The sequence below is a fragment of the Amia ocellicauda genome, chromosome 2 (assembly GCF_036373705.1).
Source record: "Amia ocellicauda isolate fAmiCal2 chromosome 2, fAmiCal2.hap1, whole genome shotgun sequence".
NCBI lineage: Eukaryota > Metazoa > Chordata > Actinopteri > Amiiformes > Amiidae > Amia > Amia ocellicauda.
This window is the reverse complement of record NC_089851.1, coordinates 1,907,628-1,934,970: the sequence shown is the minus strand read 5'-3', so window position 1 is coordinate 1,934,970 and position 27,343 is coordinate 1,907,628. Positions and strand designations below refer to the sequence as shown.

The window sequence follows — 27,343 nt, the reverse complement described above, 5'->3', positions numbered from 1 at the left end:
CATTGTGCCTTTTGACTTGTTTCTCTTTTATGTCCAGGTCTCCAAAATGTCATCACCCTTGCCTTATTGCCTTCCTGCTTGGCGGACTTCTCCTCTTGCTGTGGTCTTCACTGGCAGTCAGAAGGAAAGTGAATCAGTCCAGAGCTGGTGAGCATCACATCTCAATTGAGTCTGGTAGCTTGCAGATGTTCACACAGAAAGCTGTGCATTATCCAAGGGCAGAACAAAAGTTAATGTCATTCTTTAGCTGCTGGCCTCTGTAATTAGTCTTCTCAAAAAAACACAGCCTGGATGATCAGAGTTATATGGATGTAAGACCTTATATATTCTTACTGTATCTCGTATACACTTGTGTAAATTCTAAATTTCTCAAATGTATTAAAATGTGAAGTCTCTCACAACAATCAGCTTTTCAGAAATCCTGTCTGACATGGTGTTCTCTGGGACAATAAGCCTTTCCAACATTAACCAGAATCACCTGCAGTGTTAAATCGCTCATACACCAATGGACATTTTAAACAGTGTTTCTGTGTTTCAGCTGAAAATGCAGCCATGGCCAGAAGCTCAGGGGTCAATCGCAGGGTGAGTTTATGTCTTCGAGGCTTCTTCCCAGCTGTGAATATCAGTCGCTCTAAGACAGAAGTCAAGACTGTTTAAAGAATAAGTATTGCAGTGGTGACCCTTATGAAAGGTTTCAGAACAGTAGAAGAAGAACATAAGAAAGTGTCCAATCGAGAGGAGGTCAATCAACCCATCGTGCTCGTTTGGTGTCCATTAATAACTAAGTGATCCAAGGATCCTTTTTGAATGTTCCCAAATTGTCTCTTCACCCACATTGCTGGGGAGTTTGTTCAGATTGTGACGCCTCTCTGTGTGAAGAAGTGTCTCCTGTTTTCTGTCTTGAATGCCTTTGAAGCCCAATTTCCATTTGTGTCCCCAGGTGCGTGTGTCCCTGCTGATCTGGAAAAGCTCCTCTGGTTTCATGTGGTCGATGCCTTTCATGGTTTTGAAGACTTGGATCAAGTCCCCACGTAGTCTCCTCTGTTCCAGGGTGAAAAGGTTCAGGTCCTCAGTCTCTCAGTAGGACATTCCCTTCAGACCTGGAATAAGTCTGGTTGCTCTCCTCTGAACTGCCTCTAGAGCAGCGATATCTTTCTTGAAGTGTGGAGCCCAGAACTGTCCACAGTATCCAGATGAGCTCTAACTAGTGCATTGTACAGTCTGAACATCACTGCACTTGTTCTCAATTCTACACTTTTGACAATATACCCTAGCATTGTGTTTGCCTTTTTTATTACTTCCCCACACTTTTTGGATGGAGAAAGTGAGGAGTCCACATAGACTCCTAGGTCTTTCTCATGCATTACTTCATGCAGTTCTGTTCCTCTCATAGTGTCCTTATAGTGGACATTTTTGTTACCTGCATGTAATACCTTGCACTTGTCCATATGTCAGGTGTCAGATATCATCTAAGTCCCTTTGAATAGCCGCTGAGATTGTATCTGCTGAGGCACCTATTTTAGTATCATCTGCATTTGACAAGTTTGCTAACTATCCCAGAGTCCAGATCATTAATATAGATTAGAAAAAGCACAGGCCCTAGTACTGATCCCTGTGGAACTCCACTAACGACACCCTCTGCTTCCTGTACATCAACCAGTTCATAGTCCATCTACTTACATTACCCTGAATGCCTACAGCTTCCAATTTGAGGATCAATGTTTGGTGTGGAACCTTATCAAAAGCTTTCTGAAAATCTAAGTATATCATATCATATGCTTTCACCTGATCTACAGCTGCAGTTGCATGTTCAAAAAATTCAAATAAATTAGTAAGACATGATCTGCCTCGTCTAAACCCATGTTGACTATCTCCAAGAATATGGTTTTCATGAAGATGCTCCTCTATTTTCTGTCTAATCATTTTTTCCAACATTTTACAGGTGATGCAGGTGAGACTGATTGGTCTGTAATTTCCTGGCTCAGTTTTGTCCCCTTTCTTGTGGATTGGTATGACATTTGCTGTCTTCCAGTCAGTGGGCACATCCCCTGTTCTAAGTGTCATTTGGAATAATCGAGTTAGCGGCCTATAAATAATTTCCCTAATTTCTTTAAGTACTGTTGGAAATATCCCATCTGGCCCAGGTGATTTGTTTGTTTTTAATTCTGCTAGTCCCTTTAGTACCTCCTCCTCATTTATCCTGATCTCTCTTAGGGTTTGGCTGGACTGATTGTCAACCTGTGGCATGTCATCTGTTTTTTCTTTTGTAAAAACCTCTGTGAAATACTCATTTAGAATATTTGCCACATCTTGTTCATTTTCCAAGATACTTCAATTTTTGCCCTTTGTTCAATAGTGGCAGTCATAACTGTAGTAGTAGCTGTAGTAGTGGCCGTAGTAGTTATAGTAGTAGCTGTAGCAGTGGCTGTAGTAGTAGCAGTAGTAGTAGTAACTGTAGTAGCAGTGTGATCTGAAGAGCAGGGTATGTGTGGCAGTCTGCAGGGGAGGGTATCTCAGCCAGTCTAGAAACCATGAACCCTGGCATTCCAGAACTGGGTCTCTCTATTCCCAGTTTCTCGCAATATCAGGAACCCGTCTCCTTGTCTTACAGCCCCAGATGGAGCCGTGTGAGCAGAATGTGTACAGGAAACTTCCTTTTCCAAGGAGGCAAAAAGGCAAAGTTCACGTGCGTTTACTTTATACATGTATTTTTTCTTTCCGCTCACACAATCTCCCCTCTCCCTGATCCATTCTGCTGGTTACTAGGTGTCTGAATCTGATGACTGTGGACTGTGTAGCATTTGTTTATTTTATTAATTAGAAGCACACATACTCCGCTTAATAGAACTGATCATTTTATTCACTCTGGTTCAGTCTCATTCTAAACACGCACCACGTCATTAACGTAAAGCTAGTGTTACCGTAAAACAGTGTTTTCTTTACAGCATGACGTAGTGTATTCAATAAAATACAGACACAGTTTTCTCCCCAGTTGTACATAAAGCCTCTGCCCTGCCATCTGTTCGTCGGGCCTCGGCCTCAAAGGAACCAGGGAGAACCTCCAGCACCACGGGCCCTGAGCCCAGTGGAGTTTTGCCCGCCTTACCGGGTGGCGGGAGCCGAGCCCCCCCCATAGTCTTCCTAGAGGATCAAGCGGTGAGGCAAATGATTGAAATGATGGGTGCTAGCGCTAAGCTAGGTGAGGGAGAAGAGAGGAGTGGGGAAGAGAAAGGTTTCTTTACATGATTGTTACGGAGCGGGTAATTGCCCTCACAGCCATTATGGCATTAACCATTATTTCAATTAATGTGAGGAGCATTGCTGAGGTGAAAAAGAGGACCGATGTTTTAAACTCTCTGTCTGGAATGAAGGCGGATATTATCTGTTTGCAGGAGTGCGGCATCCCGTTCCAAAAAGAATACAAAGATCTCCGGGACACTTGGACCCTAGGAGAATCCTTCTGGTCGGGGTCCAATGTGTCCCGAGCGGACGGGATTGCCGTACTCCTGAAAAACCCCTTCTTAACAGTTAAAACATTTAAGGTAATAGAGGCGGGCAGACTGGCCAGCCTCGATTTTAAATACAAGGGGGCTGTATTGAGGCTGGTCAATGTCTATGCCCCCACCAGCCAGAGAGAGAGAGTCCTCTTTCTCCCTCAGCTACGCCCGCTCCTGATCGGCACCTTGCCAGTTATCATTTCAGGTGATTTCAACTGTGCACTGAGGGATGTAGACCGGAGTAAGCCCCGCAACGATAGATCCAGCAGGGACCTCGCTGCGTTCGTGGAGGACTTTGAACTCTGCGACGCAGGTCGGGACCTGGTCCCCTTGTTCACCTGGGTGAGTTCTTCTGGCTCCTCCTTCTCCAGGATAGATCTCGTCCTCCTCAGCAAGCCACTGGAGAGGACCGCCATGTCTTCGGAGGCGGTCTTCTTTTCAGACCACAGGCTCCTGACGACAGAGGTGCTCATTCCGAGCACACGGGAGTCGGGGCCTGGGGTCTGGAAGCTCAACACCTCTCTGCTCGATGACCCTCGTGTGATTAAGACCTTTAGCAGACGCCTCGAGGAGTGGAGGACCCTGAAGGACCTTTTTGATTCTCCCATAGAGTGGTGGGAGATGATGAAGAAAAGAACCAAGGGCTACTTCATTCAGCTGGGGAAACGGAAAGCTCGCGAGAGGCGGGCGAGATATTCCCATCTAAACGCCCGCCTCCAGCGCCTGAGTCTTTTACAGCTCAGAGGCTTCGACCTAGCTGAGGAGGTGGCCCGGGTCAAACTGAGTCTCTCCGCCCTCTATCGGGAGGAGCAAGAAAAGATCAAGGTCCTTTCCAGGGTCCGCATCATGGAGGACGATGAGAAATGCAGCCGCTTCTTCTTCAAGAAAACGAAGGAGAGGCGGCCTGCAATGTCCTCCATGATCGACTCCTCGGGGCAAGAGGTGGAGGGCAGAGAGGCTGTTGAGACAGTGGTGCGGGATTTCTACAGGGAGTTGTACGACCAGAAGGTGGTGGATCAAAATCTGATCCATCACTTTCTGTCCCTGTTGGAGTCCCGCAATGAGGGGGACGAGGAGGAGGAGGAGGATCCAGAGATCACCACCACTGAACTCTCCCAGGTGATAAAGAGTCTTAACTCTGGAAGGACACCGGGTCCCGATGGGATCCCTGCTGAGTTCTATAAGATCTTTTGGGAGGTGCTTAAGGAAGATCTGGGCCAGGTCCTGGGGTCGATGTACAGAGAGGGCAGATTGGCCCCTTCGATGAAGAAAAGTATCCTCTCCCTTCTTCACAAGAAGGGAGACCCAAAAGATCTGAGGAACTGGCGGCCAGTCAGCCTCCTGTGCACCGACTACAAGATACTGGCCAAAGCACTGACGCTCCGACTGCAGCGGCCACTCCCTCAAGTCGTGGGTCCCGACCAGGTCTGTGGTGCCCGGGGGAGATCGGCGGCCGACAACGCCATGCTGCTCAGGGATGTCGTGGCCTCGAACGAGAGAGGGCTTCCCCTGGTCCTAATCAGCTTGGACCAGGAGAAAGCCTTCGACAGAGTGGGCCACGAATACCTGCAGCTCGTTATGGAGAGGATGGGTCTCGCTCTTGGCCTGAGGAAGTGGGTTAAGATCATCTACAGCGGCCTAAGCAGCAGGGTCCTTGTGAACCGCCACCTGACCGAACCATTTCCGGTCAGGTCGGGGGTCCGGCAGGGTTGTCCCCTGTCGGCCCTGCTGTACGTCCTCTGCTTGGAGCCGTTCATGCAGGCGATCCGCCGGGACGTCCGGGTGACAGGTTTCCATCTCCCGGGTTCCGGCGGAGAGCAACTGAAGGCCCTGGCCTATATGGACGACGTGGCCGTGGTCTGCACGGACGCTCCGTCCGTGGCCAGGGTCGAGGAACTGCTGGACGGCTTCTGCAGGGCGACGGGGGCCGCTGTGAACAAGGCCAAGAGCGAGGTCTACCTCTCCAGGGCATGGCCTGTCGGCCGGGGCCCGCCGACCGTGTTCCCTGTGAAGCCGTTTATCAAGGTTCTGGGGATCACGATCGACGGGACCAACACGGGCACCCGGAGCTGGGAGGAGGCCATAGCAAAGGTCCAAAGGAAGATCCACGGCTGGAGCACAAGGACCTTGACGATGGCTGGTAAGGTGCTGGTCATAAAGGCCATCCTCTTCCCGATACTCCTCTACGTAGGAATGATCTTCCCCCCAGACAAGGTTATCGCAAAACTAGTGACCCGAATTATATTTCGGTTTGTCTGGGGGAGCAAAATGGAGAGGCTGAAAAGAGTGCAGATGGTGAAGGGTACCCTGGATGGAGGCAGGGGGGTCCCGGACGTTGTGCGGCTGATAAAGGCGCAGGGGCTGGCCTATGTGGTCAAGAACATCCAGGCTGCTGGCAAGAAAGTGAGTTTTATGAACCGCTTCTATTTTGCCAGCAGCCTGAGACCATTCGGCCTCTGCGCCATGGATAACACCAGGCCGCACTCGTGGGATCCCCCGCCGTTCTACAGGGCGCTCCGAGCCTTTGCGCTCGAAGTAGGCCTCCATAAAGTCGTGCTGGCCTCCTGGGATTATAAGACCATCTGTAGTCAGATGAGATCTACCCAGGAGACCAGCCGGATAGAAGATTTCCCTCCCGAAACCTGCCGGTTTATCTGGGCTAACGCTACGCACGTTTGCCTCACGAATACGCAGAAAGATGTCTCCTGGATGGCTGTGAGTCGGTGTCTCCCCACCCGAGTGTTCATGCACAGAAGGGGCATAGCTCCTTATGACACCTGCCCCTATAAGGGTTGCTTGGGGAAGGAGACGGAGGCTCACATCTTTAGTGAGTGCCCCTCCGCCCACAGGGTCTGGCTCCTGTTTTCTCCGTTCCTCCACAGGTTCGCCGTTCCTGCGCGGGCGACCGCCCAGCAGATCCTATACGGTCCAGCCAAGGGAATCTCTACATCTACCTTGAGGTGCTGGTGGCGTGTCGTCTGCGCAGTGAAGCAGGCACTGTGGGAGGGACGGAACATCTGTTTGTTCAATAAGCAGGAGCTGGACCCGATCGTCATCGCGCGGAGGGGCATGGTGTTTGTAAAAGACTACGTCAATCTGGAGGTCCATCAGAGGGGCAAGGAGGAAGCCTTTAAGAACTGGCGCATACAAGATCTGGGGGAGCTCAGGATCCCATGATGGGACCCACCTCCGGGGACGGTTAGTTCCCCCTGCTGGAGCCCGAGTCCAAGATCTTTTAAAGATCTTTTAAAGATTTTATGAATGATTGTTTTTAAAAGAAGATTTTAAATAACGAATCTTAATTGTTTTTAAAGATTTAGTTGTTTTTAAATCACATTGTTTAGGGCTTTTTAGGTATAGTTTTGTTATATTTTGTTGTCAAATACATTGACCGTTTTGGGTTTAATTTAAAATGCATTAGACTTTTTTTGTTTGTTTTTTATTTTTTCCTTTTAATTGTTTCTTTATTTTGTCTAATGCATTTTCAGTTATTTTCAATGTATTTGACTTTTTTGTTGGTGTGCAGTTTTTGCTTTTATCACGTTTTGTTTATTTGATTTGAGCACATTTATTTTAAAAGTTAATTGTTTTAGTTTTGTTAAAATCACAAAGATTTTAAAATTTTTAAGTGATTTTAAGGATTGATATGTCAATGTTTTTAATCATAAGTATTAAAAATTGAATTGTTTTTATTGATGAAAAGAAAATACTAAATCCAATAAAATAGTATTTTCTCTCCTCACAGTTTTCAGTCACGCGAGGGGACACATACGTCACGATGTTATCAACGAACACGGCATCACAACAGCAGGTATAACCTTTCAGCTGAAAAATTATTAAACTTCAGCCTGTCACTGTTTTGTTTTCCTTATTCATATCAACAGAAAGGTGCTTTAAAAGCTAATTTCACAGTAAAATAATAATCAGAATCAGAATCATAGGCATAAGAATAATGTATGGCGCCAAACAGTTAAAAAAAATATTTTTACTATTAGGGTGTGTGTTTCAGGAAATGGTAAATCTGTTATTTTTTCTCAAGAGAGAGGAAACGAATGAGTGCTTCAAACACAGTTGTCTGCTCGTTGGCGGTGCTGTGTTATGCAGGCTGAAGGGGGCGCTGTTGCATATTAATAACTTGTACATGTTGCTCGTTTCCCCCTGGATGTAGAGAGTATGATAGAGAGTATGGGGGCTGATGCAGAATAAGTAACAAGTCAAGCGCTCGTGCTGTGTGCTTCATAACTCACTTTATTTCCTTCTGCCCTGGGATGTCCTGAACGCTCCTCACTGTGCTTCCTGTGGGAAGGTGTTTATGGGATTTATGGGATTATGGGATTTATGTACCCATGGAGGAGCAACAGAGTCACCCACCTCCAGGAATAGAGACGATGCCCTCAACACCCTTCCATGATTGGTATTGATTATCACTTACTATTGTTATTGATCCATGATCAGAGATACTGATAATATTAACTCCAAAAGGGCAGCTCAGGTTTAAAATACTCAGATAGACAGACAGACACATACACACACACACACACACACACATACATAGACACAGATGCACCTGTGGGGACAAAGAAAGGCCACAAAATGATTGGCACCCCCTAAAGATTCTCTGTATGCAGTTACACACGGCACTCAACCTAAAGTGGATTTGTAATATTTCTTCACAGTCATCTGTGCTGCTCACCTGGATCCATGTCCTTTGTCTGAATGAGCTGCCGCTGGAGCCTGCTGTATAAAGATTTTTATGAATAAAATTAAATTTTAAATTCTACTGTTTTAAGTACATCTGAGTCTTAAGGAACTGCATTGTGACCTCCCATGGCTTCCTATTTAACTGGGGTATAAAAATGATGTAACATGCATGTAAAATCCTTTTGTCATGCCTCACTTATGGGGAAAGGCAATGAACTCACAAATTAAAAGAGACAGATGGTTGTTGACCTTCACAAGTTCACAAAATAGCATTAAACCCACATATACCACTTGCCACTAATAGGTAGAGGCGTGGCGAACTGTGGGGGTCTTCAAGGTATTCAGAGAAGGCCCTGGAATCCTCAGATGAAAAAATAAAAGTATGTGATGAATTCTATAAATAAAATATAAATAAATAAATAAATAAATAAATAATAATAATAATAAAAAAAAAAATATATATATATATATATATATATATATATATATATATATATATATATATATACGTACGTTTGGATTGACAACTTGATCAACCAATCATATTTGGATTTGTAGTCAATGGGCCTATTGTTTCAGATTTCCCGCGGCTCCAGAGTATTCTAGAACACCTGCTTACGTCATGAGTCCTAGCTTAGTGCTGCTAACTAGCGATTGATAGCCGACGTCGAAAATGGCAACAAGTGGAGATGATATTGACGCAGTAGGGGGATATGATATTGTCAAGGATTTATTATCAGTGCCCTTTTCAAGACGACACAGCAGGATGGATTTCATCTCCAAGTGAACGTCATTGGTGAGTGAAACTGATTTTTTATTTCTGGTTTGGCTACAGTGTTACATCTCGTTGAACTGGTTGCATTTTGTTTCCACACACTTGTTGTTGTTGTTTGATTGTTGTTCATAAAGTGATTGCCTTAGTGTGTGTGTGTAACTAGAACAACGCGATTTTCGAAGATGGAGCTGTAAAATTATATTTTGCCTAAAGCGGAAAAATGGCCAGGGATGCCCCTTATTTTTTTGTTAGTGATTTATTTTTTTTGAGGGGGGTGGAGGTATTGAAGGCCCAGTCCTGAAAGGCACAGTTCGCCACTGCTTGTTCACAACCTACTTGAACAATACTCTCGCCATCCCAGGCCAACTCTCCCAGCTCCCTGCATTGCTGTGAGACTCTTGTATACACCACAGATGGGTGATTTTCACAATTGCTAAATCACAGCTTAGATATATATTTCCTCTGTGAGAATTAAGTAACAAACTCACAAATAAATACATAAATAATATTAAGTGGAATAATTTCATTTAGATTGATGGTGATTAAAACTCAGAGGAAGTAACAGTCCCCCCAGCTGTGTCCTGTGCATTTGTTTAACTAAGAGGAAGTTTACTTGTATACACTCTGAAAAAACTGTTTTTTCAACAAGCTGCATGGGAGCCTTATCCAGCAGTAGGTCAGTGCACAGCTCCTGTCTCCGTGCCTGTGAGGTGCAGTATGAGGCACAATGCAGAACGGGCCGCTGGTCAAATGCAGATGCAGTTAATAGAGTTAATCTGACCTAAGAGTCTGCAATTTGGACTTCTTGTGCTGGATGTGATTGGGAACAAAATCTATTCTTATTCATAGGAACAGTGGGAGCTCCAGCAGTGGTATGAAGGAGGTCATGGGACCTAATGGGTTTCATAGAAGTGTAACCTGGTTGCTTTGCTGCTGATCACTGCTGTTTTGCACAGGTTTGTACATTAAAAGGGGGTTTCGGTTGGTACCCCAGAACCCCCCTGGGGATGCGCCTTGTATGTAGGCACTTGTTTCGGCTCGTGATGCAGTGGTTGTATGTGCTGGTCAGGGCACTGGGTTCCCTTGATGTCCGCAGCAGGGACAAAGTGGTGAGGGGACACAGGGCTCCAGGGACACAGCGATCCAGGGACACAAGGCTCCAGGGATACAGGGCTCCAGGGCCACAGCACTCCAGGGACACAACTGTCTTCTGGTTTCCATTCCACAGGAGTCCCTCAACTGCCTCAAGCTTTTCAAAAGCACCTCTATGTTTTTCACTGAGGGAGACAGGCTGCTCTTCTCATTCTGTATCAGCTCTGCTGTGACCAGTGAAAGAGTGTCAGAGAAAGAGGAACTGATGACAGGAAGCGACCTGAAGCCAAACAGGAACTGAACGTCAGTAAAGAGCTGCTGTCCCTGAAGGAAGACATGGCTCTGATTGTCTTCCTCCTCCTCGCTAGTTTTCCAGGTAAGAGGACTCAGTTGTACCACGGGGTGTGTTTGTGTGTAGATATCTTTTGCAATAGTTGCACACTTTCCTGATCAAGGTAATGCAGCTGTGAAAGTCACTTGAATGTCCATTTGGTACAACATGTATTGCACTATTGTAGAGTGTGATCCATATGTTCACCGATTCAAACACACCTCTATATTCTTGTTTCTGTGCAATCCATCACTAGCGATCAGCCTCACAACTCAGAGGAAGTGTGCGGCGTTGCCATGTGGTATTCTTACGGTTGCAAAACTGCAGCATCAGTACACCAGGGTTAACCACAGCCAGGAATATAGAATGTGTGAGCTGTGATGGAGTTTAAAATGGGGTTTAGGCACGAGCTGTCATTTCAATTCATGTGCACCTGCAGATCATTTAAAATATAAAACATGTTGTAATGGAATTGTGACTGAATACTAATAAATGCATTTATAACACAACTATACCAAACTTGGGACATACTGCACTGGTGATTCCAGGACACTACTGGTGCTCAAGCTCTAAAATGAAAGCAAGAAACAAACACCGTGACCACACACTTAATTCAGTGTCAATGCTGTATAGTTTGTGTAGAGAAATAATCAACAGAGATGCACTAATTCTGTTATCTTGTCACAACATGCATCATTTCAACAAGACATCATGTCTAATATGCATGTAGGTTTGCACTTTAGTTGCTGGGTAGCAAAAGATACTTTTTACGTGATTCATTAACAAGTCTATCAGTGTATGAAGCAGAATTGTAGATGAGTACAGTGTGGGCATAAGGCTTCAATGTACAATTTATTAGTAAAATGCAATTTAAAACACAACCTAGATGTCCTTTAGTATCAATTGTAGAACACTCTATTAATACCTTATGAACATGTTGACAACCCCTAATCCAAAGTGTTAGCATATAATGAATTGGTTAAATTTAGAAAGGCAGTGAGATATTGTTTGTTTTCCCTCATGCTGCTGCTGCAGGTGGTGACGCCGTGTCAACACTGAGAAAGACCAGTGTCCTGAGAGGAGCATCAGTCACCATCCCTTGTCACTATGAGGACAAATACAAAAGCCATGTGAAATACTGGTGCTCTGGATATTACTGGACAAGCTGTGAGTCTCTAAAAAGGACTGACTCTCTAATCACACAGAGTGATAAAGTGTCCATCTCTGATGATCCAGCCCAGGGAGTCTTCACTGTGACCATGAGGGGACTGAAGACGGGGGACACAGGCTGGTACTGGTGTGCTGTGGAGATAGGGGGGTACGGCACACCTGATGACAGAGCATCCCTGTACCTCACAGTTACTGAAGGTATGATCTTAAAACAGCACATGCTTGTACTGCAGCTGCACAATCATTAACTTGCTGACCTCATAAAAACCTGTATTCAAGCTCCTCTGAGCCACAAGTTTCACTTTCAAAACAGTTGTGAATGCAGACCTTCCATTCTTACACTAGAATCATGATCATTTCAAGCTTTTCATCATTTATATAGAAAGAGAAAGAAAAAGAGAAAGACAGACACAGAAAGACTAACAGACAGAGAGAAAGAAAAAGACACAGAAAGACAAAAAGACAGACAAAGAGTGACAGACAGACAGACGGACAGACAGAAAAAAAGGCACAGACATGCACAGTGGTGTAGTGGTTGGTCCTGAAGTCCCACAGCTAATGGGACCCGGGTTCAGTTCCAGTCTAGGGTGTCTGTGTGCTGTTTGCTGTTCTCCCCGTGACCTGACCCGACTCCAGGCTGTTGAGTGTGAGGAACGTGACTCTTCTCATGATGGTCAGTCGGCCTATAGACGCCTGTAGGAGAAGAGCCTGCTGTGTAACTGCTGAAGTGAATTAGCAGCCCAGCGGCCGCAACGCACTGCTGTAAAGCTCTGTATGTGTTTAATGTCTCTGTCTGCAGACGCTACAGTGCTGTATGTGGTCCATGCCACAGTAACAGGACAGATAGGAGGGGAGGTCAGTGTCCAGTGTCGATATGGACACCCATACCGGTCCAGACAGAAACAGTGGTGCAGGAGTGGAGACTGGAGCTCCTGTCAGACAGCAGGAAGCCCTGGGACTACAGGACACGGCTCTGTCCTGATCACTGACCACACAGCGGAGGGACTCTTCAGTGTGACTGTGAGCGGACTGCGGCCGGAGGACCAAGGCTGGTACTGGTGTGATATAGGGGATCAACAGCTTCCTGTTTACCTCAGTGTCACTAACGGTAAGGATGAATAACACTCAGGGTCAATATCAACAGGGTTACATGTGAATTTATAGATCTCATGGCAAATTCAAAAAACAAACCAGATAGCTTCAGTTTCAGTCTTCTTACTAACTAACTATAATGCTCCTGAATTTCACAGATTTAGCTTTAATGAGGAGACAACAAGTAAATTAATAGATGGATAGATGGGACCTGTACAAACCAGATAGTCTACATCTAAACAGAAGGGGGGCTAATGCATTGGGATAGTGTATGTGCAGAGTAATTGAGAATCTTTTAAACTAGGGACCAGGGGGGCAGTTAGCTCTGACAATGGGAGATGTTCCACTAAGGAAAGAAAACCAAGGGAAACTGCTAGTAGGAAAGTCCTGAAATGTTTGTACCTCAATGCCAGGAGTATAAGGAACAAGATGTTAGACTTGGAAGCCACAGTGCTGGCGAGTGACTATGATGTTGTTGGAGTGACAGAAACATGGCTTACAGAACATGATGGGGATGAATACAAGTTGAAAGGATACACACAGTTTAGGAGAGACTGGCAAAATAGGTGGTGGGGTAGCATTATATGTCAAAAATGACTTTGAGGCAGAAGAACTCAAATTAGATCCTAGTAATGAAACAGAATCTTTGTGGGTTAAACTTTTTAACAAGAGATCTGGAGGATTAGTGGTAGGAGTGTGTTACAGGCCACCAAACTCAGATATTCAGAAAGATGTTGCATTGTACAGTGTAATCAGGACTGCATGTAGCAAGGATGTGGCTGTTATAATGGTGGACTTCAATTTCCCAAACATAGACTGGGAAAGCCCAGTTGGGACTACAGAAGCAGAAATAGAAATGGTTGAGATGGTAAATGACTGCTTTCTAACTCAATTTGTCAGGGAACCAACCAGGGAGAGAGCATGTATTGACTTGATCTTTTCAAATGACCAGGATAGAGTCAGAGGGACACTAGTTAGAGAACCAATGGCAAATTGTGATCATAATATGGTTAGCTTTGAGGCATTCTTTCAAAAAACAAGGCCCAAGTTTAAAACAATGGTCTACAATTTTAGAAAAGCAAACCTTGAAGGTATGAGGCGGCACTTAGAAGAGGTAGACTGGAGCACATTGGATACAGAGTCAGTTGAAAATGGATGCGTATATTTTAAGAATATACTACTTGAGGCTCAGGAGCAATTTGTACCAAAACTGTACCAAAAAATATTGGCCAAAATGGTTTAATAGAAGTATGCAATAAAATATAAGGAGAAAGAAAATGTTGTATAGCGCATACAGAATGGATAGAGATTCAACAAAATACAAAGAATACCTTCAAATGACCCTTTCCAAGACACACACGATTCTGTGAATTAGTAATATACCCCATTGCTTATATTTAATACATTAATTTGACAAAGTACAAAAATAAAATGTTTAAATAAATGTATATATTAGTATTAATGATGATAGTATTACATTTTAATTTGTTATTGTAGTCATATAGCTAAACATAATAGAAACTTTCAAGCATTTTGTGTCTTATTAGATTAAAGTATTTACCATTTCCCTTTGTCCCACCGTGCACTGCACAAAATCAGTGTTGCAAAATGAGGGCAAAGACGACTGAGTAATTCAGAGAGGGGGGTCTGGGGGTCCCCCAGAAGATTTTGACAACCGGAGACTTGAAATGCGCGATTGAATCATTTCAAAGCCAAAAAACATAGCTCAAAATCTCCATGAAATCAGGCAGGCAGATCTTTGCTTCACAACCACACATCAACCAACATTATATATGCAAACTAGACGTGATTTCTGGTGCTGGTCAATCACAGATCTATTTTGGTGGGTCTCTGTAATTGAAACGGGTGAGGATGCACAATTCTTGATTTGTGCACTGCTAGAAATATCTGTCTGCATTAGAAATCATTTGTTTACACCTGGCAGATAAAATGCAATGTGGACAAGTGCAAGGTAATACATGCAGGTAACAAAAATGTCCACTATAATTACACTATGGGAGGAACAGAACTAGATGAAGTAATGCATGAGAAAGACCTAGGAGTCTATGTGGACTCCTCACTTTCTCCCTCCAAACAATGTGGAGAAGCAATAAAAAAGGCAAACAGAATGCTAGGGTATATTGTCAAAAGTGTAGAATTGAGAACAAGGGCAGTAATGTTCAATGCACTAGTTAGAGCTCATCTGGATACTGTGGACAGTTCTGGGCTCCACACTTCAAGAAAGATATCGCTGCTCTAGAGGCAGTTCAGAGGAGAGCAACCAGACTTATTCCAGGTCTGAAGGGAATGTCCTACTGAGAGACTGAGGAACTGAACCTTTTCACCCTGGAACAGAGGAGACTACGTGGGGACTTGATCCAAGTCTTCAAAATCATGAAAGGCATCGACCACATGAAACCAGAGGAGCTTTTCCAGATCAGCAGGGACACACGCACCTGGGGACACAAATGGAAATTGGGCTTCAAGGCATTCAAGACAGAAAACAGGAGACACTTCTTCACACAGAGAGGCATCACAGTCTGAACAAACTCCCCAGCGATGTGGATGAAGCGACAGTTCGGGAATATTCAAAAATAGACTGGATAGGATCCTTGGATCATCTAGTTAATAATGGACACCAAACGAGCACGATGGGGTGAATGGGCTCCTCTCGTTGCCTGTACGGCCCAGATCTCAGAGACTATGTGAAAATGTGGTGTGAAAAATGGGAAAAGAGCGACTGCAGGAATCTGGGGAGTGGGGATGACAGAGTGTCAGTGACAGATGACAGAGCTGGTGTGTTTACGGTGACCGTGAGGAAGCTGAGCCATGAAGACCAAGGCTGGTACCGGTGTGCCACAGACATGAAGACTGTCCCCCTGTACCTGAAAGTGCTGGAGGGTAAGACATCTCTCTCTTTACATGAGTCCAGTGGCATGAATGCAGGGCCTGTTGTGTGACTGGTGAGAGACCTCAGTCGTCTAGGATGGTGACAGCAGCTCACTCCCTCTTTCCCTAGTTAACTGTGAAATGATTAATTGAGTGTTTCAATATATATATATATATATATATATATATACACTCACCTAAAGGATTATTAGGAACACCTGTTCAATTTCTCATTAATGCAATTATCTAACCAACCAATCACATGGCAGTTGCTTCAATGCATTTAGGGGTGTGGTCCTGGTCAAGACAATCTCCTGAACTCCAAACTGAATGTCTGAATGGGAAAGAAAGGTGATTTAAGCAATTTTGAGCGTGGCATGGTTGTTGGTGCCAGACGGGCCGGTCCAAGTATTTCACAATCTGCTCAGTTACTGGGATTTTCACGCACAACCATTTCTAGGGTGTACAAAGAATGGTGTGAAAAGGGAAAAACATCCAGTATGCGGCAGTCCTGTGGGCGAAAATGCCTTGTTGATGCTAGAGGTCAGAGGAGAATGGGCCGACTGATTCAAGCTGATAGAAGAGCAACTTTGACTGAAATAACCACTCGTTACAACCGAGGTATGCAGCAAAGCATTTGTGAAGCCACAACACGTACAACCTTGAGGCGGATGGGCTACAACAGCAGAAGACCCCACCGGGTACCACTCATCTCCACTACAAATAGGAAAAAGAGGCTACAATTTGCACAAGCTCACCAAAATTGGACAGTTGAAGACTGGAAAAATGTTGCCTGGTCTGATGAGTCTCGATTTCTGTTGAGACATTCAGATGGTAGAGTCAGAATTTGGCGTAAACAGAATGAGAACATGGATCCATCATGCCTTGTTACCACTGTGCAGGCTGGTGGTGGTGGTGTAATGGTGTGGGGCATGTTTTCTTGGCACACTTTAGGCCCCTTAGTGCCAATTGGGCATTGTATAGATGCCACGGCCTACCTGAGCATTGTTTCTGACCATGTCCATCCCTTTATGACCACCATGTACCCATCCTCTGATGGCTACTTCCAGCAGGATAATGCACCATGTCACAAAGGTCGAATAATTTCAAATTGGTTTCTTGAACATGACAATGAGTTCACTGTACTAAACTGGCCCCCACAGTCACCAGATCTCAACCCAATAGAGCATCTTTGGGATGTGGTGGAACGGGAGCTTCGTGCCCTGGATGTGCATCCCACAAATCTCCATCAACTGCAAGATGCTATCCTATCAATATGGGCCAACATTTCTAAAGAATGCTTTCAGCACCTTGTTGAATCAATGCCACGTAGAATTAAGGCAGTTCTGAAGGCGAAAGGGGGTCAAACACAGTATTAGTATGGTGTTCCTAATAATCCTTTAGGTGAGTGTATATATAAGAATCCTCTTATGAACTAGTAGACACACTTAGGCAGCAACAATTTGTACTTAATTACATTGAATGGAGGTAATTACCAGAGAGAGATGTGTTCTCATTAAATCAGATTGGAAAACAAATCAAGAGAGATTGAACTTGGCAGATATGTGGATGACCACGGTTACCAGAACACTTACGCACAGGTAAATCGTTCTATATCAATAAATGGAGAAAAGTCTATTAAGATTATTCGAGCTGTGAGAATCTTTCACACTAGCATGAAGGAACTTCATTAAAAAATAATAGTTTCACATTTGTGAAAAAGTCAAATGTTTTATTTAAGGGAAGGATTTTTACCTCTGTATGTGTGCAGGATGTTGTCTAGCATTAATATATGATGCATGTGATCTTTAAGTACGCCATCCACTGTCACTCATGAATTGAATAACGCAGACATAAATGTGAACATTAGAGTGTGCAAGTAAGGATCCCTGGTAGAAATACAATCTAAAAGATCCTACAAGATTCTACAAGATCCTTAAGGATCCCCATAACATCCTGTTCAGGAACCGGATCCTGGTCAAAATCCTGTTCAGAAATGATATCTTGAGTACAACCCTGTGAGGAATATGATCTTATACCAATCATATTGTACAGTGAGGGAAAAAAGTATTTGATCCCCTGCTGATTTTGTACGTTTGCCCACTGACAAAGAAATGATCAGTCTATAATTTTAATGGTAGGTGTATTTTAACAGTGAGAGACAGAATAACAACAAAAAAATCCAGAAAAACGCATTTCAAAAAAGTTATACATTGATTTGCATGTTAATGAGTGAAATAAGTATTTGATCCCCTATCAATCAACAAGATTTCTGGCTCCCAGGTGTCTTTTATACAGGTAACGAGCTGAGATTAGGGGCACTCTCTTAAAGGGACTGCTCCTAATCTCAGCTCGTTACCTGTATAAAAGACACCTGTCCACAGAAGCAATCAATCAATCAGGTTCCAAACTCTCCACCATGGCCAAGACTAAAGAGCTGTCCAAGGATGTCAGGGACAAGATTGTAGACCTACACAAGGCTGGAATGGGCTACAAGACCATCGCCAAGCAGCTTGGTGAGAAGGTGACAACAGTTGGTGCGATTATTTGCAAATGGAAGAAACACAAAATAACTGTCAGTCTCCCTCGGTCTGGGGCTCCATGCAAGATCTCACCTCTTGGAGTTTCAATGATCATGAGAACGGTGAGGAATCAGCCCAGAACTACACGGGTGGATCTTGTTAATGATCTCAAGGCAGCTGGGACCATAGTCACCAAGAAAATAATTGGTAACACACTACGCCGTGAAGGACTGAAATCCTGCAGCGCCCACAAGGTCCCCCTGCTCAAGAAAACACATGTACAGGCTCGTCTGAAGTTTGCCAACATCTGAATGATTCAGAGGAGAACTGGGTGAAAGTGTTGTGGTCAGATGAGACCAAAATCGAGCTCTTTGGCATCAATTCAACTCGCCGTGTTTGGAGGAGGAGGAATGACCCCAAGAACACCATCCCCACCGTCAAATATGGAGGTGGAAACATTATGCTTTGGGGGTGTTTTTCTGCTAAGGGGACAGGACAACTGCACCGCATCAAAGGGACGATGGACGGGGCCATGTACCGTCAAATCTTGGGTGAGAACCTCCTTCCCTCAGCCAGGGCATTGAAAATGGGTCGTGGATGGGTATTCCAGCATGACAATGACCCAAAACACACAGCCAAGGCAACAAAGGAGTGGCTCAAGAAGAAGCACATTAAGGTCCTGGAGTGGCCTAGCCAGTCTCCAGACCTTAATCCCATAGAAAATCTGTGGAGGGAGCTGAAGGTTCGAGTTGCCAAACGTCAGCCTCGAAATCTTAATGACTTGGAGAGGATCTGCAAAGAGGAGTGGGACAAAATCCCTCCTGAGATGTGTGCAAACCTGGTGGCCAACTACAAGAAACGTCTGACCTCTGTGATTGCCAACAAGGGTTTTGCCACCAAGTACTAAGTCGAAGGGGTCAAATACTTATTTCCCTCATTAACATGCAAATCAATTGATAACTTTTTTGAAATGCGTTTTTCTGGATTTTGTTGTTGTTATTCTGTCTCTCACTGTTAAAATACACCTACCATTAAAATTATAGACTGATCATTTCTTTGTCAGTGGGCAACCGTACAAAATCAGCAGGGGATCAAATACTTTTTTCCCTCACTGTATATGATCTTTATCAGGATTTTTAGAACATAAGAACATAAGAAAGTGTCTAATTGAGAGGAGGCCATTCGCCCATCGTGCTCATTTGGTGTCCATTAATAACTGAGTGATCCAAGGATCCTATCTAGTCTATTTTTAAGTGTTCCCAAAATTTCAGCTTCAACCACATTGCTGGGGTGTTTGTTCCAGATTGTCACAACTCTCTGTGTGAAGAACAGATATTGTTATTTTAGGAATTATCAGGAGCACACAAAATTGGATTTGTCAGGTTTGTTAACACAATACAAGATAAATAGCCTAATAACAAATTAAAGTTCATTCACATTACATATGTTATGTAAGTATTTAGTAGTAAGGAAGTACTTATGTACTCATGCATTGTTTGTAGAACAGCACTCAGACCAGGTGCGGACTGGGAACAAAATATGGCCCAGGAGTTTTATCCAGTGTCCGGTTGCCAACGAAATGCGGTCCAGGGTTGAGGGGGTCGGGGGTGGCTGATGTGTGGATCCTGTTGCCGGCGAAGTGTTGTCCAGGGAGCGGGGGCTTGCGATGTGCAGTCCGCTAGTCTACATGGGGCGACCAGCACACTTATGAATTGACTGGCCCACATAACTACAAAATTGAGAGGCACTTCTGGCATTTGCCAGAATTGCCCGATGGCCAGTCCGCCTATGATAGAGACAACCCTCCCTCAACACCCTGGTTCCTTGGATTCGCAATCCTTTAGGATCCCCACTTTAGTATTGTCTGTACTGTTACCTATAAGTGGGTAAATGGAAGACATTTTGAAACCCAAATAAATAGAATATGAATATGGTTTAATGAAAAATTAATATTAATACAAACATACTGTAATAAGACTTTCAGACTTAGAATAAGTTCAATTTAATTCTCAAATCATGAATAATACATATTTTACATGACACTGATCAATATTAATACTATAATTTATTGATATTCATATTGTGACAGCCTCCCCCAGGGAGGGAGTGAGATTAAATAGACAGGGCACAGCTGCCGCTGACGTCACAATCGCCACGGTGCTCATTGCCCACAGTCCTGAGTCCGCAGCCTGTTTGCGAGGCAGCGGACAACACAGCTGCGGCACATGAGCACCTAATCAGCGGGTGTCAGCAGCAGCTGTGCCGTGACAGACAGCAGCCTGTCACACACCCCATCCTCTAGAAAAGGACGCCCGACAGGCGGGCCGGGAGAGAGAGAGAGAGAGAGAGAGAGAGAGAGAGAGAGAGAGAGAGAGGAGGGAGAATAGGAAGGGACAGAGGAAGGGACAGGGGAAGGGGAGGGGAAAGGGATGGGAGAGGAAGTCGGCATTGAGGTGCTGAGGGCCGGGGTGGTGACGCCCTCGGAAGTTGAAGTCCTGCAGGGCGAGATACCAGCGGGTGATGTGGTGGTTGGAGTCTCTCATGCGGTGCAGCCACTGCAGGGGGGCGTGGTCCGTCTCCAGGGTGAAGGGGCGCCCCAGGAGGTAGTAGCGGAGCGTCTCCACAGCCTACTTGATGGCGAGACACTACTTCTCAATGGTGCTATACTTACGCTCCTGGGGTGATAGCTTTTAACTTAAATAAATGATCGGATGTTCCTGACCTCCGACAGTCTGGGACAGGACCGCGCCCACTCCAACTTCCGAGGCGTCGGCCTGTAAAATAAAAGGGAGAGAAAAGTCGGGACATTTCAATATAGGGTGTTGGCAGAGGCGGTCCTTTATTGCCTGGAAAGCCACCTGGCACTGCTCCGTCCACTGGACCGTATCTGGAGCACCTTTTCGTGTCAGTTCACTCAGGGGATAAGCCAGGGTGGCAAAGTCCGGTAGGAATCGGCGATAATACCCGGCAAAGACTATAGGGCTACACCACTCAGACTGTGATTTCTCAATGACTGCCAGCTCCAACATCTTCTGCACTTCTGTACTGACAGGGTTCCCCTGTTATACAAGTGCTGTTGTCGCTCCTGGGCCTGTAAGAGATTCGACTGTGCAATTTTCCCCAGTGCTGATAGTCGATCTCTCAGGTCCAGGATGTGCTGTACCATAGAGGTCCGGGAGGGGACGGTAGCCTCCCAGTCCTCCTTTATTAAATCAAGGATTCCCCTTGGCTGCCTCCCATATAGGAGCTCGAAGGGAGAGAAGCTGGTGGACGCCTGGGGCACCTTGCATACAGCGAACAGCAGGGGCGGCAATAACTCGTCCCAGTCCTGAGCGTCTGTGCTCACAAACTTATAGATCATGTTCTTCAGTGTTTTGTTGAAGCGCTCCACTAGGCCGTCTGTCTGGGGATGATAGATTGAGGTCCTGATGGACTTTATCCCCAGCAGCCTACAGAGATCTTGCATCACGCGTGACATGAAGGGAGTGCCCTGATCTGTCAGGATTTCCTTTGGGATCCCCACCCAAGTGAAGACCTTAAACAGCTCCTTGGCGATCCTAGTCGCTGACATTGTCCGTAGAGGAATCGCCTCCAGGTACCAAGTAGCATAATCTACTATGACCAGCACAAATCGATACCCCGCAGAGATTTTCTCTAATGGACCAATGAAGTCCATCCCAATGCACTCAAATGGTATTTCCATGCGAGGCAGCGGTACCAGCAGAGCCCGTGGTACCGCACTGGCATTGGCCTTTTGGCACTCTGGACAGTTAGCACACCACCTTTCTACCTCCCTTTTGATGCCTGGCCAGAAGAACCGGTCCGTTATGCGGCTTAAGGTCTTGTCACGACCCAGGTGACCCGCCATAGGTACTTTGTGTGCAGAGAGAAACGCAAAGCTCCTGTGCAAACGTGGTACCAGCAATTGTTTTGTGACCGGGTCCCCCCCTCGGTTTTTGGTTACTCTATATAACAAGTCTTTGTCAATATGGAACTGGGGATACGAGCACGCCCTCTGTGCATTCACTATGTGACTGTCCACAACTGCAACCTGGTCATATATGACCCAGGGCATCATCCCAGGACTGGTCCAGAGCGAAATCGGAAACCCGGGAGAAGACGGGATCCGTGGCTGCGCCAGATGTGTCGGCTCTCCTTGTGGAAGAAGGAGAGAGCTGGCGAGTCCCAGAACTCGTTCCCTCTCCCGGGTCCAACAGAGTACTGTCGGCTGCTGCACGACTGGGGTCGGAGGGAAGGCTGTCCCCGCCCTGCTCATTGCCGGCAGCCACTAAGGGTGATCGGCCCCCAGAGCCATGTTCCAATTGTGCCCCAGCCAAATCGGACAACGAGAGCCTAGGATCTTTAATATTAGACAGAAATTTAGACCAATCCCGCCCTAGGACCACCGGGAATGGTAAACGAGGGACAAGCCCCACGTTAATCTTATAAGTTTCCCCACCAATCATCATAGTCACCTGGGCCGTGGGGTACCAGTGTAAGTCCCCGTGAATACACCATATAGCCACTTTAGTGCCTCGCCTGCCGGTGCCCCGGGGAGCCAGGCCATCCTGGACCAGTGTCTTGCTACAGCTGGAGTCCAGGAGGGCCTTGACTTCACGTCCCACGCTTCTTACCAGTACCGTGAAGTCTTTTGCTGAACCGGGGTGAGCGGAGGGACGAGCAGCACAAACTGTGGAGTGCTTCATTTTCATCAGCGGGCACTCGGCTGGGCTGCCCACATCATCCCCTCTCGCATCTCTTCCTGCTTGTCTGCTATTTCCACCTGGATGCACTCGTACCACCTCAAGCTCAACCTCTCCAAATCGGATCTCCTGTTTTTGAGGTTTCAGGACATTTGATACAATTTACAGAAAATGGGCAATATTTTGAGAAAATATTCAGTTCCAGTTTCTCTTTTATTTCCAGATAACTTATATTTTTAATAATTTCCAGTTAACTTATATATTTAACTCATATGGCACCTGCTCATCACTCCTACAGATCAATACTAATATTTGGGTTATTCTGTGCTGAATAAACTCATCTTCAATGTTAAACGTACACATGTATACCAAGTACCAAAAACCATACATGAAAATGCAAATTAGCAATACTTTACTGCTTTTCACTTCATTGATTCTCTAATAAACCATACACAATGACTTCTTAACAATGTTTACAAATAATATTTACATGTATGATTCAGCTCTTTTTTTTTTGGAGTGTGAATTACGAAAATAATATTCTGATTACATCAGAAACAACTATATTCTAGGCAAGGAATTTAGTTTGGGAACCAGTATTCCCTATTCATTCATGGAGATCAGTTATAGGACACATTAAACATCTGATCAGAGTAAAATCACAATAGTCGAAATTAATAAAACCTTCTGGATAGTGACCGACATGTTGAAGTAAGAACTATTTGTATGACACTGAAGGCAAAGTGACACAAAGCATTACTTTGTTATCTATGGCAAAATAATCAATCACCTGAATAAGGCTCACAATACTAATAGGTAATTAATGAATTAATGAATTAGCTGATAGACCATCCAATAAGAAAAATAAGGAAGGTAATGCAGCCACATTCTCATGCTGCTTATCTCATGGATAAGAGCGTCAGCTAAATGACAAAAATAATAATAATAATAATAATGGTGGTCTCCTGCAATCTTTCAGTTGGTCACGGCCGATTAATCAAGAGCCATGACCACTCCAATGTAATATAGTGATCTGATGAAATATAGTAATCTGATGAACAGTAATTTCGGTGGTGTCACATCCTAGGTTCATCTCCCTTCCAAGTTCACTGTCAGATGTCGCTCTTAACACAGTTGTCTGTTCCCTTCTGATTATTACATTCTCATTATCAGCCCATCAAGCAATTACCGCACCTGTTTCTCATTTAACCAGGTCACTATAGCCCTTTGTTTCCACAAACAAAAGTTTTGTTTTGCCTCTCTCGCAACTTTACTGAGCGCTTTGATTATGCTGCTTCCTGAAATCCTGTGTATTGACCCCAGCCTGATCACCATTCTTGTTTTTTGGGTTGCCTTGTCTGCCGAGTTCCACCAATTGATTAACCTACTGTTTGTTTACGTGACTATGCCTTTTGTGGACATTTTAATGATGTTTATTTTTTCATTCAAACAAATAAATTTGTGTCTATTCTTTCTTGTTATTCTTCCTTCAAAAAACTAGTGTAGCATGTTCCATATACATTTATCCACACAATACCACATGATCATGTGCAACACTATAGGTTTTAGTACAATATATGGTCAGGATCCTAGGATATGGTATAGGATCATGTATGATCCTTTTAGATCTTGCAGGATTCTGAGCAGGATCCTACAAGATCTTGTGAGATTCTGAATATCTTGTAAGAGCCTGCATAGGATCCTGCGCAGGATCTTACAAGAGCCTGTAGGATCCTCTGCATGATCTTGTACAAGATCCTATTGCAGGATCCTACAGGAACCTACAGGATCTTAAACAAGTGTGCTCCAACTCAAGCCCTACAATACTGAAAGCACACTGAGTCACATCTTGCTATGACAGGATTATAAATACACAAGGGCTATTCACATCCCAGATCTTAGTTTCTCTCATAAATGTTTTACACCCAAGCAAACAATCCAATATATAAGTAACTCAAGTGTCTCTATTTCTGTTTGGGATTGCTTCTCATGTGTATGTGTATGTGTATGTCTATTTGTATGTGTGTGTGTGTGTGTGTGTGTATATACAGTATATGTGTGCATTTGTATGTGTATGTTGCATGACTGCATATTTTGTTAATCAGTCTTGAAGGGAGCACTGAAGTGAGGAGCTGAAAGGCATTGTCAGTGAGATGTCTGCTCTGTGGTAAACACACAGGAAGTGACACACAGAAATTAGTATGGTGCTTCACATGTGTGTGTCTTCTGACAGGCTCTTTTATATCATATAACTCAATACAAACTGAGCTCAGGACTGGGGCACAACAGCAACAACAGGGGAAGGGAGACTATTCAAGGTATTTTTTAATGGCATTTCAAATTCAAGTTCTGGAGGAGGTCATGTAGGTGCACGCAGAAACTGAGCTAAACATGGGTAGAGTATTACAGTTAAATGTTTGTAACCTTTATTTATTATTATTTTTTAGCTTTGGAAACTACGACACAAAACCAACTAGAAACCCGGTAAGCTTTCCTTGCACACTTCAGATGTTTCTTTGCATACACAGCAGTGACCCCTGTGGCATTTATGGCTGTCTCTCTGGATCTTCACAGCAGACACTGTGCTCTTAATTGGGGAAGAAGACATCAACTGAATCACATTAGATCTGAGCGTGCAAAGTGCATTTATTAATCGGTTATAACCAGGGATATATTAATAGGAACATGAATAGAGTCTGGATAACATGATAACACCAAGCCCACTGGTCTCACATATGAAAATCTTCTGTAAGTTAATCATTCAGTGTTTATAGCTTGGTTATTAAACATTTACCAACTGCCATTGTTGTACCCAAACTGTCACTGACTGGCAGCACCAAGGCAGGAATCATATTGTTATTTTTGTATTAATTATTATCTCAGTTGATTAACTGTTATAAACTGGGGAGGGTGAAGAATGAAAAATCACAGATTTCTAAACATAAAGTATACATTAGAAACAAAACAAGAGTGGTGCATGAATGTCTTTACTGTGTCTGCTTTCTCAGTGCTTTGCCTTCCAGCCCGGTAGTATGTCGATCCAGGACTCGCAGTATCAGCATAGTCTCCGGAGCGCTCTGTGTGCTGGTGCTAGCCTTATTCACTGCGGTGACATTACTGCGGAATAAACAGCGTAAGTACATCTGCCCCTTGGTCCATCCTCTCTGGCTGTCAGTGTCTGCCCGTGCTGTATTTGTATCCCAACTCCTTCTTCTGATAGAGAGTTTCTCTGATCCTGGAAAGAAAAGGTCTCTGCAGCCGAATACTGCACTGAGTTCCTGCTCATCCCTGACCCTGATGCCTGACCCTGACTCACATGGACTTTGTGAGTGGATGGTGATGATTAATTTAGAGCACAATAATCACAAACGATCCCCGTTCCCCAGGAAACAATTTGGCTGGATCCAAGAACTACTTTGTTGTGTATCGAACGGCGAGGGGGCTGAAGATTCAATGCACAACACTGAGCGCAGTGAGCAGTGGGTTAAAACCACTTTGAAACTGAATTAGTTTTTTTATCTTGCAGAGAGAAGTGGTACATTGTCTACTAAAGCGATTGATCAACATACCTTACAGGATAGTCCTGATGTAAGTTAAAGCCAATGATATCCTCCTCACCGGGAAGCTTTGCAGTGTGGTTGAACTCTGACTGACACACATGCACGCAAAGAACAACGTTACCAAACCACTGAGACTCAAAGGAAACCTCTGGAATAAGACGTGTGCATGAGGCGATTTACCTGTAAAATCCCTAATTCAAATTGAGGGAGAACATGTTTTTAAAGTCTGCCAGAGAAAGGGAAAGGCAAATAGCTGACAGTTATTTAATGGAGAAGTATATATATGTATTTGGACTCGATCACTTAATCAGAGACTCCCAGTCCTGGGGCTCCGTATGGAACTCCAACCACCTTTCCTGGACAAGCACGTGTCCGGTGTACTGTAACTGAAACTACAATTAGACTAAAAACAGTACAACTTTTCTTTTATATGGGGACTTTAAAAACAAGTTTCTCCAAGCACTTTGCAAGCAGTTAAAACATGAAACAATAAGTTCCAGAGCACAAGAGAAAGGTAACTGTGAGTTTTACAGTGACAGTGAGCGATAGCTGTGGCATTTTTTCACAGGGATGTAATGCTGATTCCGTACAGCCTTCTGCTGAAGATATATACCAGTGCATGAATGGTGTGAAGACCCAGATATCACAGGACGATGCTCAGGTGCCCTCTCGCCACACTCTCCACACTCTCCATGTTTTTCCACGCTGATACGCTCACTCTCACACAACTCTTGCTCCTATGCCTTCTGTTCCAGATGAACCAAAGTGCGAGCATCTGCTTTTGCACTGGATGCTGCCAATCCTAATAATCAGCTGAGACCAGAACACACACAATGCCACACACTTCCACGGTTGATAGAAATCACTTGATCGACCGCTTGAGGTTTTTAGACGGCAAACTCAGTCGGTGAATCATTCGTGATTTGTGTGAGAAATGAGAAGACGCGCAATGACTTACTTCTGGCTAAGATGCATAGGTGCTACAGAGAGACACATGGCATCAAGCTCAAT

The 27,343-nt window shown here is 44.5% G+C and overlaps 2 protein-coding genes across 2 annotated transcripts; both read left to right on the top strand.

Moving 5' to 3' along the window:
• Positions 1 to 5,036: 5,036 nt before the first annotated feature.
• On the top strand, positions 5,037 to 8,242 carry LOC136761754 (uncharacterized). Its single transcript, XM_066716192.1, has 4 exons — positions 5,037 to 6,695; positions 7,243 to 7,308; positions 7,804 to 7,911; positions 8,174 to 8,242. The coding sequence occupies exon 1, from the start codon at positions 5,076 to 5,078 to the stop codon at positions 6,672 to 6,674; it is 1,599 nt and encodes a 532-aa protein (XP_066572289.1). The 5' UTR covers positions 5,037 to 5,075; the 3' UTR covers positions 6,675 to 6,695; positions 7,243 to 7,308; positions 7,804 to 7,911; positions 8,174 to 8,242.
• A 1,393-nt stretch (positions 8,243 to 9,635) lies between these two features.
• LOC136761787 (polymeric immunoglobulin receptor) lies at positions 9,636 to 27,294 on the top strand. The gene is made up of 7 exons (XM_066716194.1): positions 9,636 to 10,441; positions 11,432 to 11,764; positions 12,366 to 12,674; positions 25,220 to 25,256; positions 25,781 to 25,905; positions 26,299 to 26,360; positions 26,901 to 27,294. The coding sequence occupies exons 1-7, from the start codon at positions 10,402 to 10,404 to the stop codon at positions 27,039 to 27,041; spliced, it is 1,047 nt and encodes a 348-aa protein (XP_066572291.1). The 5' UTR covers positions 9,636 to 10,401; the 3' UTR covers positions 27,042 to 27,294.
• Positions 27,295 to 27,343: the final 49 nt, after the last annotated feature.

Coding starts and splice junctions, on each gene's coding strand:
- LOC136761754 (XM_066716192.1), top strand. CDS start 5,076: ATGGAGAGGATGGGTCTCGCTCTTGGCCTGAGGAAGTGGGTTAAGATC.
- LOC136761787 (XM_066716194.1), top strand. CDS start 10,402: ATGGCTCTGATTGTCTTCCTCCTCCTCGCTAGTTTTCCAG. Junction 12,675..25,219: donor TTACCTCAGTGTCACTAACG/GTAAGGATGAAT, acceptor ATTATTTTTTAG/CTTTGGAAACTACGACACAA. Junction 26,361..26,900: donor CCTTACAGGATAGTCCTGAT/GTAAGTTAAAGC, acceptor ATTTTTTCACAG/GGATGTAATGCTGATTCCGT.